Genomic DNA, 15,000 nt, shown 5'->3' with positions numbered 1-15,000 from the left:
CAGATGCCGCACACTGTAAGGAGAGCAAGGGAAGGTCTATCTATCTGTCTATCTATCTATCTATCTATCTACAGATTTTTGGATCATCCATTCCAGTCTCCATACTGCCAGATGACGCACACTGCAATGAGAGCAATGGAAGGTCTATCTGTCTATCTATCTATCCATCTGTCTGTCTATCTATCTGTCTGTCTGTCTATCTGTCTATCTATCTAAGGACTTACAGACAGACTGATACGAAGACAGACAGACAGATAGATAGACAGGCAGAAATGGACACATGAATAGCTAGACTGACAGACAGATAGATAAATTAGATAGATAGATAGATAGATTTTGTGAAGGGGTTACACAACACTTTACTTTTGATAGATAGATAGCCAGACACAGATAGATAAAGATAACTAGACAGATACACATAGTCAAGAGGTTACACACACACACACACACACACACACACACACACACACACACACACACACACACACACACACACACACACACACACACACACAGCTGCATGTATGAACTCGTGATGTGTGTCTGGCCTAAAGAACACACACACACACACACACACACACACACACACACACACACACACACACACACACAGCTGCATGTATGCGATGTTGTCTGGGCTAAAGCACACACACACACACACACACACACACACACACACACACACACACACACACACACACAGCTGCATGTATGAACTCGTGATGTGTGTCTGGCCTAAAGAACACACACACACACACACACACACACACACACACACACACACACACACACACACACAGCTGCATGTATGAACTTGTGATGTGTGTCTGGCCTAAAGAACACACACACACACACACACACACACACACACCTGCATGTATGCGATGTTGTCTGGCCTAAAGAACACACACACACACACACACACACACACACACACACACACACACACACACACACACACACACACACACACGGCTGCATGTATGAACTCGTGAAGTGTGTCTGGCCTAAAGAACACACACACACACACACACACACACACACACACACACACACACACACACACACACACACACCACCGCCCCCATCTCAAACCCAACCCTGTAGTGGCCACGTCGGTAGAGTTATCCCCACGCTCACCTTGTGCAGGGGGTTGAGCCCATTTTGGTCTTTGGCTACCAATATTTCCGGCTGCTCTACCTTGGCGTCCAGCGTCTCAAGGTCACCATTCAAGGCAGCCTGGTGAACTTCCTTGATTTTCGTCTGTGGGGGAAGAAGAGTGAGGCTGAGATTCAAGATGCATTCAGCTCACTCTCATGTATACATACTCACGTATACACACAGCTCACTCACGCGCACACACCCACTCACATACACACAGCTCACTATCACGCACACACAGCTCACTATCACGTACACACAGCTCACTATCACGTACATACAGCTCACTCACGCGCACACACTCACTCACATACACACAGCTCACTATCACGCACACACAGCTCACTATCACGTACATACAGCTCACTCACGTACACACACTCACTAACGTACACACAACTCACACACGTACACACAGCTCACTATCACACGTACACACAGCTCACTATTACACGTACACACAACTCACACACGTACACACAGCTCACTATCACACGTACACAGCTCACTATCACACGTACACACAGCTCACTATCACACGTACACAGCTCACTATCACACGTACACACAGCTCGCCCTCACACGTACACACAGCTCACTCTCACAGCTCTACAGCTCTCTTAATCATCATCATCATCATCATCATCATCATCACCACTACCACCACCACCATCACCAACACCACCATCACCACCACCACCACCACCACCACCACCACAACCACTACCACCACCACCACACCCTTCCCCTACACCTACCAATCAACACCCATACACCCCATCCCCCCTACACCCATCAATACACATTATGCTGTACACTTTCATACGCTCATGTGTGTGTGTGTGTGTGTGTGTGTGTGTGTGTGTGTGTGTGTGTGTGGATGTAGTCTCCCATATTTCTAGATTCTCTCTCTCTCTCTCTCTCTTTCTTTCTCTCTCTCTTAAAATTCTTGCGCATCTACAGCCACGTCCAAAAGTTCACCTCACTTCTCAGGATGTTACGGCAGTGGATGGTGTGACGCAAAATATTTATCTGTGACGCAAACTGAGGCACAGGAGCAGAGGGAACGGTGCTACGTCACTTTGGGGGGGGGAGGGAGTGTTATGTGACGCAGAGCACAATATGAGTACATGATTGTTGTCTAACTTTTGCCTCTGTCTGTACACCTTCCCCTACAGGTACGTAACACCTGGGCATGATTGATTTAACACACAGGTAATTTATGGCTTCTATGTGTGACGGTTGTGTGATGCAGTGTGACGCCGTAACGCAGTGTATCGTGCGGTAAAATAATAATAATAATAATAATAATAATAATAATAATAACAATAATAATAATAATAATAATAATAATAATAATAATAAAAACAATAATAATAATCATCATCATCATCACCACCACCACCATAATCACCATCATCATCATCCTCATCACCACCACCATCACCACCACCACCACCATAATCACCATCATAATCATCATCATCATCACCACCATAATCATCATCCTCATTACCACCACCACCATAACCACCATCATCACTACCACCATCACCACCATCATATTTCAAAATGCACGTGCTTACCACGTTTGCATACTTTTGGGCAACCCTGTAATTTGGCCAGGTATCTTAAAGCCCACCTTTCTTAGATCTTGTATTATTAACAAAAAATAAATAATAATAATAATAATAATAATAATAATAATTGTAAGAGAGGCAAGAAACTGCTTAAAGGCGGGCACGTAACCACCAAACCACCCCAATAATGACACATATTGTATTTTATTTCCCTTTGAACGGTATGGGGTAAATCTGGTTGCAACGTGCCCTCTAGCCTGTTAGATTGACCATTGTTTTCGTATTTCGGGAACTGTCATGCATTTCTTCGCGAATATTTCTTCCCTTGTTATGAGGTATACAGACTTATGTAATATTTGTGAAAGGTGGGGGTGTTTAGCGCTTACCATCCACTCACCTGATGTAGTTTTAAGTACAGGTGACTTTACACTGAGGTACAAGCTAAACATACCCACACCACACCACTAACACCAACACACATTTACCTGCATCACACCATCAGTACATTATTGCCTACACTATACCACACCACACCGCACCACATCACCACCACCACACTACCATTTACACCACAAAACCACCACAATACCACACCACTACCACCTACATCACACCACCGCCACACTACCATCTACACCACTAAACCACCACACTACCACACCAACACACTCCAACCACAACCCACACCCCCGCCCCACCACAACCCACTCCACCACCCCACCACAACCCACACCCCACCCCACCACAACCCTCACCCCCACCCCACCCCACCACATCCCCACCCCACCACAACCACACTTTCTATCACAGCCCACCACAGCACAACCCCCACCCCACCCCACCACAATCCAAACCACTCCACCACCCCACCACAACCACACTTTCGATCACAGCCCACCACAACACCGCACCTTCACTTACCATCATCTTGGGCACTAGGTTGAGGAACTGGCGGACTTTGGCGTGATTGGAGGTCTGCTGAAGGAGCCTATTTCCCTCCCCCTCCCAAACGATCTGCTCCAGCTTGGGAAGGTCCTGGTCGTGAATCCAGATGCGTATGTTGGCACCGGTGATGTTCATGCCTGCCAGGGAGAAGGGAGCGTGTTGGTGAAGGGAGGAGGGAAGGGAGAGTGTGTTGGTGAAGGGAAGGGAGAGTGTTGGTGAAGGGAGGAGGGAAGGGAGAGTGTTGGTGAAGGGAAGGGAGAGTGTTGGTGAAGGGAAGGGAGAGTGTTGGTGAAGGGAGGAGGGAAGGGAGAGTGTTGGTGAAGGGAGGAGGGAAAGGAGAGTGTTGGTGAAGGGAGGAGGGAAGGGAGAGTGTTGGTGAAGGGAGGAGGGAAAGGAGAGTGTTGGTGAAGGGAGGAGGGAAGGGAGAGTGTTGGTGAAGGGAGCAGGGAAGGGAGAGTGTTGAAGGAAGCAGGGAAGGGAGGGTGTTGGTGAAGGGAGGAAGGGAGATTACTGCCATTATTATTTTTGTTGGGTGCTGATGGAACGGAGGAGGGAAGGCAGAGTGTTGATGGAAGGGAGGAAGGAAGGGTGAGTCTTGCTGGAAGGGTGGAGGGAAGGGAGAGTGTTGATGGAAGGAGGAAGGGAGATTATTGCTGCTGCTATTATTATTATTATTATTACTATTATTATTATTATTATTATTACTACTACTACTACTACTACTGTCGTCGTTGTCATCATTATCATCACTACAACCATCACCACCCTCATTATCATAATATCATCATCAGTTCATTACCATCATCATTATCATCATCATCACCACTACCATCATCATCACCATCACCATCACCACTACCATCATCATCACCATCACCATCATCATCATCATCACTGTTCAACCACATCACTGTCTCACTCCGCCACTGAAATACATAATAAACTACAAAATGACGAAGCTCCCTAACGCCTCCTCCTGAGCGATTTATTTTGCTTATTAATCCCTACTATTTTCGTGTGTTCTATTTCAGTCATTCTACCGTCACTCATACTCCTCAGAAACAACGCACATAGCGACATTAACCAGCCGTCTCCAAGAATAAATCGGTAAGGAAAAGGTGTTCGGGGGCATACGGACCTACACTGGTGAGAAGAGAGGCCGAAAAGATCATACCAACTTACCTATCTATCTATCTACCTGCCTATCTATCTATCTATCTACCTATCTACCTACCTACCTACCTACCTGTCTTTCTATCCATCTACCTATCTCCCTAACTATCTATCTATCTATCTACCTACCTATCTATCTATCTGCCTCACCTTCCCTCTTGGGCGGGGTGTTGCTCTTGCTGCGGGTGGGGGTGGTCCTGGTGGTTGGGGGGGTCCTGCGCTTGGCTCTCCCTCCGCTGCTCTTCTTGCTGTCGTAGCCCTTGCTGACGGGCAGACGCAGGAGCTCCGGCCGCGTCATGTACTCAGCCGCCGTCCTGCCGTGATTGTCGTGGCCCTGGCGAACGATACAGGAACAATACAGGAAAAATACAGGAAGAGTACAGGAACAATACATGAATACAGAAACAGCACAAGAACAATACATGAATAAATATAGGAACAGTACAGGAACAATACAGCAAGAAAACAGGAATAATACAGGAATAGTATAGGAATGATACATGAAGAGTACAGGAACAATACATGAATACGGGAACAGTACAGGAAAAATACATGAATAACTCAGGAACAGTACAGGAAAAATACAGGAACAACACAGGAATTTCTCTTTATATGTAATTTTTTTTTTTATGTCCTTCCTTGCAGTTACGTCCGAAGTTCAGGAAATCTGGCTCGTCCCTGCCTCTTCCCTCCCCCACATCCACACACTCTATACTCAGTTTTTGTTATCGAGGCGAAGGTGCCACTTGACAGACTGGTGATTATTGGGTGAACGCAACATTCCTTCATATTCTAAACATTATTAACTGACAACAAATAGCTGAGGGGGAAATTTGGGTTAGTAAATATTTTTTTGGGACATGCTGTTGCATTCAGCCACTCATCATCAACTCGTCAAGCGCATCTTGGCCTCAGTACAAAAAAAAAATGGAGCATAGTGGTGCTGCCCGGTGACTGCCCTGCCTCGCTGCAACACAAAACGGCCATAACACCTTAATAAAGACACTAGAAAGCACTCAGAGAATACATACCTCCCCCCGTGCCATTAAAAAGGATCCGGATACGCCCCAAAATTTAATAAGTTCTTCCTTGGCTCATGGCCCACCCTTCCACAAAATTTCACCAAAATCCGTTCATAACTTTTTGAGTAATCCTGCTGACAGACAGACAGACAAACCAACGCGGAGTAAACCATAACCTGTTAGGCGGAGGTAATACACTCCTCCCGTACTATACACAGTTCACATCATCAGTGTTGGAAAGGGCCGCCTACATGTGGTGGCACTGATACAACTGGTCGGCTCCACTGCCTGGTTATACACACGTCCCTCACTTCACGCCCTATCCCTCCTAAAGGACATTGGACCACAGGAGAAATGAAACTTAGCCTGCAGCTCACAGAGTTCACGTCCGCATGAGACACCCCCATCATCATCATCACCACCACCACTCGTCATCATCATCATCATCATCACTACCATCATCACCATCACTAGACCCACCACCACCACCACCATCATCACCATCACCACCACCACCACCATCACCATCACCACCACCACCACCATCATCATCACCACTATCATCACCATCACTAGAACCACCACCACCACCACCATCATCACCACCACTATCATCATAATAACTACCACCATCACCACCACCACCACCACCACCACCACCAACCAACCCTTTACATACAGACAAACACAAACACAAACACAGCCTCAATTACATCTCTCTCAGTGCAAAAGACATTGATTTGGTTTTCCAGACGGCAATTTTCCGTAGTAGTGAAGATGGGCTGTTTTTTTGTGTGTGTTTTTTTAAGTTGGGACTAGTTTGGGCTGGTGGTGAATGTGGTGGTGGTGGTGGTGAAGGTGGTGGTGGTGGTGGTGATGATGATGATGATGATGAAGAGGAGGAGGAGAAAGGTGGTGGTGAATGTGGTGGTGGTGGTGGTGGTGGTGGTGATGATGAGGATGAGGAGGAGTAAGGTGGTGGTAGTGGTGGTGGTGGTGAAGGTGGTGGTGGTGGTGGTGATGATGATGATGATGATGAAGAGGAGGAGGAGTAAGGTGGTGGTGGTGGTGGTGGTGGTGGTGGTGGTGGTGGTGGTGGTGGTGGTGGTGGTGATGATGATGATAATGATGATGATGATGATGATGATGGTGATGATGATGATGAAGGAGATGACACTGAAGATGAGACAGCCAGGACAACGATGACAGCGCGGCATTCCAGTACAGTTAGGAAGCTTACGTAACACCTCTTCCTTAGCGATTTATTCCCGATTCTGCTCCGTCACTGCCGTGTGTCCCGCATGCAATCTATGTCGACACTGAAGACACAGGCAAAGGAAGGGATATTAATGGGAACTGTGGGGAATAAATCGCTAAGGAAGAGGTGTTAGGGAGCCTTCTTACCTGAGAATACGAGTCTCAGTTAATTATACAGGTGTGATGACAATACAGGTGTGATGACAATACAGGTGTGATGACAATATGTGTGATGACAATACAGGTGTGATGACAATATGTGTGATGACAATACAGGTGTGATGACAATACAGGTGTGATGACAATATGTGTGATGACAATACAGGTGTGATGACAATACAGGTGTGATGACAATTAGGTGTGATGACAATACAGGTGTGATGACAATTAGGTGTGATGACAATACAGGTGTGATGACAATACGAGCCTCAGTTAATTATACAGGTGTGATGACAATACAGGTGTGAAGACTTGAGCGAACCAGGGGATAGTAATGGCTTCTGTGGGGGATAAATCGCTACGGAAGAGGTGTTAGGGCGCCTTCTTACCTGACAACACGGGCCTTCATTAATTGGACAGGTGCGATTCTTACCTGCGTGTCCTCCCCCAGACTCTCACACAACAAGTTATACATGTCCTCTGGCTGCTTGCTGGCCGCGCAGTAGTGTAGTGGCGTGCGTCCCTCCTGGAAAAGAAAAATTACAGGTTGCCGATCAGACTGTCAGACAAGATGGTTAGCCTTCCTGGAAAAAAAAAAAAAAGAGAGTAATTACATGTCGCCGATCAGACTGGCAGACAAAGTGGTTAGGGGTGTTGTAGTGTAGTGCCGTGCGTCCCTCCTGGAAAAGAAGAACAGATTACAGGTTGCCGATCAGACTGGCGGACAAGATGGTTAACCCTCCTGGAAAAAAGAAAAAAAAAGAAAAGAGGAATTACATGTCGCCGACCAGACTGGCGGACAAAGTGGTTAGGGGTGTTGTAGTGTAGTGCCGTGCGTCCCTCCTGGAAAAGAGAATATAACGGTTGCCGATCAGACTGGCGGACAAAGTGGTTAGGTTTGTTAGATCGTAGTGCCGTGCGACCCTCTTAATAGAGAGAGAGAGAGAGAGAGAGAGAGAGAGAGAGAGAGAGAGAGAGAGAGAGAGAGAGAGAGAGAGAGAGAGAGAGAGAGAGAGAGAGAGAGAGAGAGAGAGAGAGAGATAAATTACATGTCGCCGATCAGACTGTCAGACAAGATGCTTAGGCTATAGTGTAGTGCCGTGCGACCCTCCTGGAAGTAGTGAAAATACAGGTTGCCGATCAGACTGTCAGACAAAGTGGTTAGGTTCGTTATAGTGCCGTGCGTCCCTCCTGGAGAAAGAGGAGTACTGTATATGCATGCTGTGTGTGTGTGTGTGTGTGTGTGTGTGTGTGTGTGTGTACGTAAGACCAGACAGCATCACAGGAGTTTATACATGCAGCTGTGTGTGTGTGTGTGTGTGTGTGTGTGTGTGTGTGTGTGTGTGTCACCTGAGCTTGCCAAACGAACGGCAGGTATATTAGAGGCCAGGTGTAATGCCAGGTGTTTTTTCTCCTTAACACACGACCACCTCCTCCTTAACCCATTCTCAAGGTCTACGAGACACTGCCTGGCCATAGCACTCCCTAAAACCTCTTCCTGGGCGATTTATTTTTGGATATGGCTGGTAAATAGTAGTATGTATTGTACGTTTTGTGAGTGAGGTGGAAGTGGGGAGAGGGAGGGGGAGGCTGAGGTTGAAATGTAGGGATGGAGTGGAGAGGTATATGAGAAAAGGAGGTGTGAGCTGAGGAAGGGCAGTGAAATGGCAGTGGACGGCGACATGGAGGCGATTTGTTTGTGGCCACCCCTTACGGGATCTTGAATTTGGCTCTCTGTTATTTTGTTCTCGTATTTTCGTGAAGGGAACAACCTTGTGGACTCCTGGCCTTAGGTTCCTTCTTTCTTGCATTAAAAAACAATAGTGCATGTCAGCTTTCTCGTTGCTTCGCTAAAAAAAAAAATAAGTAGATAAATAAAAGGTGCTTAGGAACGTAAAAAAAAAAAAAATCGAAGTAGGGAACATATCAGGTATTAAAACGCATCCGGAATATATGTAGGTGAGTTTGAGGGAGGGGTAGACCGAGGATGAGGTGGCGGGATGGAGTTGAGAGGTATATGAGGGAGGGGGGAGTGAGCTGGGAGGAGGGCAGTCGAATGGTGGGTGGCAGAGCGACTTGGAGGCGTTTTGTCAGTGGCCACCCTTTGCGGGATAAGGGCGTCGGGCTATAGATAGACAGAATAATTAGCGCTGTACTAGAATCCCACCTACAGGTACCTCGTGTGTTGCGGAAACGGCGCCGTCTGCTGGTGTGGGCGTGGGTGTGACAGCGGGAGTAGGAAGTTAAATGATGAAGCATAGATACTGATTACGTCGCCTCGGCCGTCCCCGCAACACACACGCAAGTCTACCGGCCATCTCTCTCTCTCTCTCTCAGCGCTATCAGTGTCTGTCCTGCGCCATTTATTAATTTCCAACTCCCACTGTCACGCCCACACCAGCAGCCTGAGCTAGAGTGACGGCCACACGATATGCACGCGAAAAAATACAAATCTAGCCAAATCAGAAGTAGCGCTACATTACAAACTCATTTCATGGCTTTGGATGTGAATGGCATCGGTAGAGAATAATATTTTTAAGTATTTTGTCCAACGTAGGTATGTGCGAGAAGGAAAGTGGAGGAAGTAGCAACACAGCTGTAGGAAGTAGAAACACAGCTGTAGGAAGTAACAACAACAGCTGTAGGAAGTAACAACAACAGCTGTAGGAAGTAACAACAACAGCTGTAGGAAGTAACAACAACAGCTGTAGGAAGTAACAACAGCTGTAGGAAGTAACAACAACAGCTGTAGGAAGTAACAACAACAGCTGTAGGAAGTAACAACAGCTGTAGGAAGTAACAACAACAGCTGTAGGAAGTAACAACAGCTGTAGGAAGTAACAACAACAGCTGTAGGAAGTAACAACAACAGCTGTAGGAAGTAACAACAACAGCTGTAGGAAGTAACAACACAGCTGTAGGAAGTAACAACAACAGCTGTAGGAAGTAACAACAACAGCTGTAGGAAGTAACAACAACAGCTGTAGGAAGTAACAACACAGCTGTAGGAAGTAACAACACAGCTGTAGGAAGTAACAACACAGCTGTAGGAAGTAACAACACAGCTGTAGGAAGTAACAACACAGCTGTAGGAAGTAACAACAACAGCTGTAGGAAGTAACAACACAGCTGTAGGAAGTAACAACACAGCTGTAGGAAGTAACAACAACAGCTGTAGGAAGTAACAACAACAGCTGTAGGAAGTAACAACACAGCTGTAGGAAGTAACAACACAGCTGTAGGAAGTAACAACAACAGCTGTAGGAAGTAGCAACACAGCTGTAGGAAGTAGCAACAACAGCTGTAGGAAGTAACAACACAGCAGTTTTTTTTCTTTATATAAATACAGATGCATCAAGTCTGCTTGGCCTGTACTCTTCCTGTACTGACCTTGAACAAGTCAGGCACCAGTGACTGCCTTTTGTTACAATGCAAATATTTAAAAAAAAAAAGAGGCAAGAAGGCTCTTTGATAACAACAGTAAATGTGATTATACTCAGTGTTAACATAGGAACTAAACTCTTCTTGGAATACACAGTAACAGGATTCAGTCTGATGATTGTGATCCTAATTTGACAAAATATAAATGACAAGGTGGCAACGTTCTTCAGTATGTGACAGCGTGAGTAACCTGCCCCCATACCAAGCAGTGCTGCCTGTGGTGCACTGCCTTACCGCCACTGCCCATTCACATTCATTATTTTCAATTTTATAAGTCTGTTTATTTGAACAGTGATATATAATCATGCCTAATGGACGCACTGCAGCAAGTGGCAGGAAAAAAAAATAAAAGACCCAGTATAGTACTCTTTGGACAAAATTCCCAATGGCACAAACAGGATTGGGGGAAAAAATCAGATTTAAAGAAAATCTGATGTAAATTAAAAAATGTATATATTTTCTTTAAAAAAAAAAAAAAAATTTTCCCAACCCTGGAACGCAGCTGTAATGTCACGAACAACACCGTGTGGCCATAACACTGCGACGGAGGTCGTAGGAGGGGGGAAAACTTTGACCATTAACATTATTTTGGTAGTGGGGGTGGTGGTGGTGGTGGTGGTAGGAAGTCCATCTAATACTCTCGTCACCACAACCACTACAATACCACACCTCCAATAATACCACCAATAATACCACCTATAATACCACCAATAATACCACCAATAACACCACCAATAATACCACCAATAACACCACCAATAATACCACCTATAACACCAATAACACCACCTATACCACCAATAATACCACCTATACCACCAATAATACCACCAATAATACCACCTATACCACCAATAATACCACCTATACCACCAATAATACCACCTATACCACCAATAATACCACCAATAATACCACCTATACCACCAATAATACCACCTATACCACCAATAATACCACCTATACCACCAATACCACCAATAATACCACCTATACCACCAATAATACCACCAATAACACCACCAATAATATCACCAATAATACCACCTATACCACCAATAATACCACCAATAATATCACCAATAATACCACCAATAATACCACCTATACCACCAATAATACCACCAATAATACCACCAATAATACCACCAATAATACCAGCTGCTTTATCCAGTTATTAGGTCAGCGTGGGATCGATGGTGCAGTAACCCACTACCCCTATACCACTACCACACCAGTTTCATACCACATTTGCCACACCAGTCTCACTCCTATACCACTACCACACCAGTCTCACTCTTATATCACTACCACACCAGTTTCATACCACATTTACCACACAAGTCTCACTCCTATACCATTACCACACCAGTCTCATACCACATTTGCCACACCAGTCACACTCCTATACCAGTACAACACCAGTATCATACCACATTTACCACACCAGTCTCATACCACATTTACCACACCAGTCTCACTCTTATACCACTACCACACCAGTTTCATACCACATTTACCACACCAGTCTCATACCACATTTACCACACCAGTCTCACTCCTATACCAGTACCACACCAGTCCCATACCACAATTTACCACACCAGTTTCATACCATATTTGCCACACCAGTCTCACTCTTATACCACATTTGCCACACCACCACCACCCCTGTTCCTGTATGGCCAAACTTTTCACATTTAAAAACTACAATCAATTAGAGAGAGAGAGAGAGAGAGAGAGAGAGAGAGAGAGAGAGAGAGAGAGAGAGAGAGAATATACCCCACCCTCACAAATATACAAGATTATATTACGGTCCATTAAGCAAAATGAATCGCATATGAAAAGGTGTTACACAGACTCACACCAACGAGAGAGAGAGAGAGAGAGAGAGAGAGAGAGAGAGAGAGAGAGAGAGAGAGAGAGAGAGAGAGAGAGAGAGAGAGAGAGAGAGAGAGAGAGAGAGAGAGAATATACCCTACCCTCACAAATATACAAGATCATATTAAGGTCCAATAAGCAAAATAAATCGCATGTGAAAAGGCGTTACACAGTCTCACACCAACAACAAAACAGTCAGATATTACGCTATTTTTACGCTAAGGAAATCCTATAGTCATTTTACTCTAACCTGGCTTACCATCGCTACAGCTTAAGTACCGAGTTGTAGCACTAAACGCTAGAATAAGATGCTAGTCACGAAGAAGTGCCATGGAAAGGGTGTGGGGCGGAGGAGGTATCATCTTTTCCCACCACTGAGCTACGTGGAATAAGCTACATAGGAACGAAAACCCGGTAATCTTTCTCTTGCCTTCACCCTGTACACCACGTTGGCCTCGTTTCGTTATATCCGAGGACATCAACGTGCATTATCTTCAACATGGCGGTAATTTTCCTCTTGCCTTCACCCCGTACACCACGTTGGCCTCGTTTCGTTATATCCGAGGACATCAGAGTGCATTATCTTCAAGGCCGTAATCTTTCTCTTGCCTTCACCCCGTACACCAAGTTGGCCTCGCTTCGTTATCTTCAAGGATATCAAATTACATTACCTTCAACATAGTGGCAGTCTTTCTCTTGTCTTCATTCTGTACACCAAGTCGGCCTCGTTTCGTTATCTTCAAAGACATCAAAGTGCATTATCTTCAACATGGCGGTAATCTTCCTCTTGTCTTCACCCTGTACACCACATTGGGCTCGTTTCGTTATATTCAAGGGACGTGACGCAAAAGAGAGTAATTTCACCCTGGATCACTATATGCCTCTTCCCTCCTCCCTCCCTCACTCTTCCTATTAGTCTCTCCTCCCACTTCTCCCTTTTCCCTCCCTACCTCTCCCCCCCATACCTCCCCTCCCCTTCCCTTCCCTTCCTCTCCCTCCCCTTCCCTTCCATTACCTCATCCCTCCCTTCCTTACCTCTTCTCTTCCTCCCTCTACATTATCTCTTCCTCCTCCTCCTCCTCTTCCCTCTCCTCCTTCCCTCCCCCACCCCTCTCTTCCTATTCAGAGATTTGGATAATACTCTCTAATATTCTCCTTCATATTACTAACAAGGCAAAATAAATCGCCTAGGAAAAGTATTGACACACACACACACACACACACACACACACACACACACACACACAGACACAGACACAGACACACACACACACACACACACACACACACACACACACGTTCTCAATACCCTGCCTCACGCGCCAAATCCCTCTTGCGTCACCCCGCGCGCCAATCGCAACACGTCCGAGGCATGACACGGGACCTGACACGCCCCAGCACGCGCCACACCCGGAGCGACTGCATAATCCTATCCTCCCCTACGTACATATCTTGGCCTACTGTGTCGTTGTCGCCGCCGATCGTTTCCAAAAATGTGTTATGATGAGTCTGGGGTTAGACTGTTGATTTATTCTCTAAAGGAAATTATCTTACGAGGGCAGCACTGAGGCGAGAGCAGTTTTATGCTTGCTAACGCCGTGCATTCTGTTCCTGCCTTTCCCACCCCAGCCTCTTCTCTCACCTAACACCTTCTGCCTTGTCTCTCCCATTTTCCCTGTGCATGGCTGGTTGTGTCTTGTGTGTGTGTGTGCGTGTGTGTGTGTGTGTGTGTGTAACTTTCCAAGCCTGTGTAAGTTTCCAACAGACATCATGCTACGCTGTGTGTGCAATTCCCCAACATGTGCACTGCTGTTTCCTCTAGTATGTTTCTTGAGCTGAGGCACAACTTTCTTCCAAACTTTATATTACGTCTATCTATCTATTGCCAGACGCCTCAATCCCGTTTGGGGTGGCCACAAACAACTCGCCTCCAAGTCGCCCTGTCCCCCGCCATTTCACTGCCCTGCTCCCAACGCACACCCCCCTCTCTCATATACCTCTCCACCCCATCCCTCCATCTTCATCCTCGGCCTCCCCCTCCCTCTTCCCCCGCTAGAAATAGTGCTAAAATCGCTCACTAACCTCTATAAATCGCTAGAAATAGTGCTAAAATCGCTCACTAACCTCTATAAATCGCTAGAAATAGTGCTAAAATCATCATCATCATCATCATTATCATTATGCCCCTCCTATTTCTCTCCCTAACACTCTCTCCTTCCCTCCATCTCTTCCTCCCTCGCTCCCCACCACTCCCTCCTCCCCTCCACCTCTTCCCCTCCCCCCCTACCCCTTCACTACGTCAGGCTAAAGATTGATGATGGCGTGTGGAACCATATATTGATTACCAGACCTACCTACCTACCTACCTACCTACACACTCA

The 15,000-nt window shown here is 46.0% G+C and overlaps 1 protein-coding gene across 1 annotated transcript in view; it reads right to left on the bottom strand.

Moving 5' to 3' along the window:
- Positions 1–15,000, bottom strand: part of LOC145416029 (uncharacterized) — a 127,584-nt gene that overhangs the window by 31,259 nt on the left and 81,325 nt on the right. Inside the window, 5 exon segments of the mRNA XM_080285128.1 lie at positions 1–13; positions 1,141–1,263; positions 3,663–3,823; positions 5,010–5,193; positions 7,731–7,823. The exon segment at positions 1–13 is cut by the window's left edge and continues 167 nt beyond it. Of these exon segments, the coding sequence (XP_080141254.1) occupies positions 1–13; positions 1,141–1,263; positions 3,663–3,823; positions 5,010–5,193; positions 7,731–7,823 (574 nt within the window).

Source organism: Coenobita brevimanus, chromosome 104 (assembly GCF_032717465.1).
Source record: "Coenobita brevimanus isolate Jiangsu-jjx chromosome 104, ASM3271746v2, whole genome shotgun sequence".
NCBI classification, from domain to species: Eukaryota; Metazoa; Arthropoda; class Malacostraca; order Decapoda; family Coenobitidae; genus Coenobita; species Coenobita brevimanus.
Note: the sequence above shows the minus strand (reverse complement) of the source record. Positions and strands in the feature narration are given on the sequence as shown.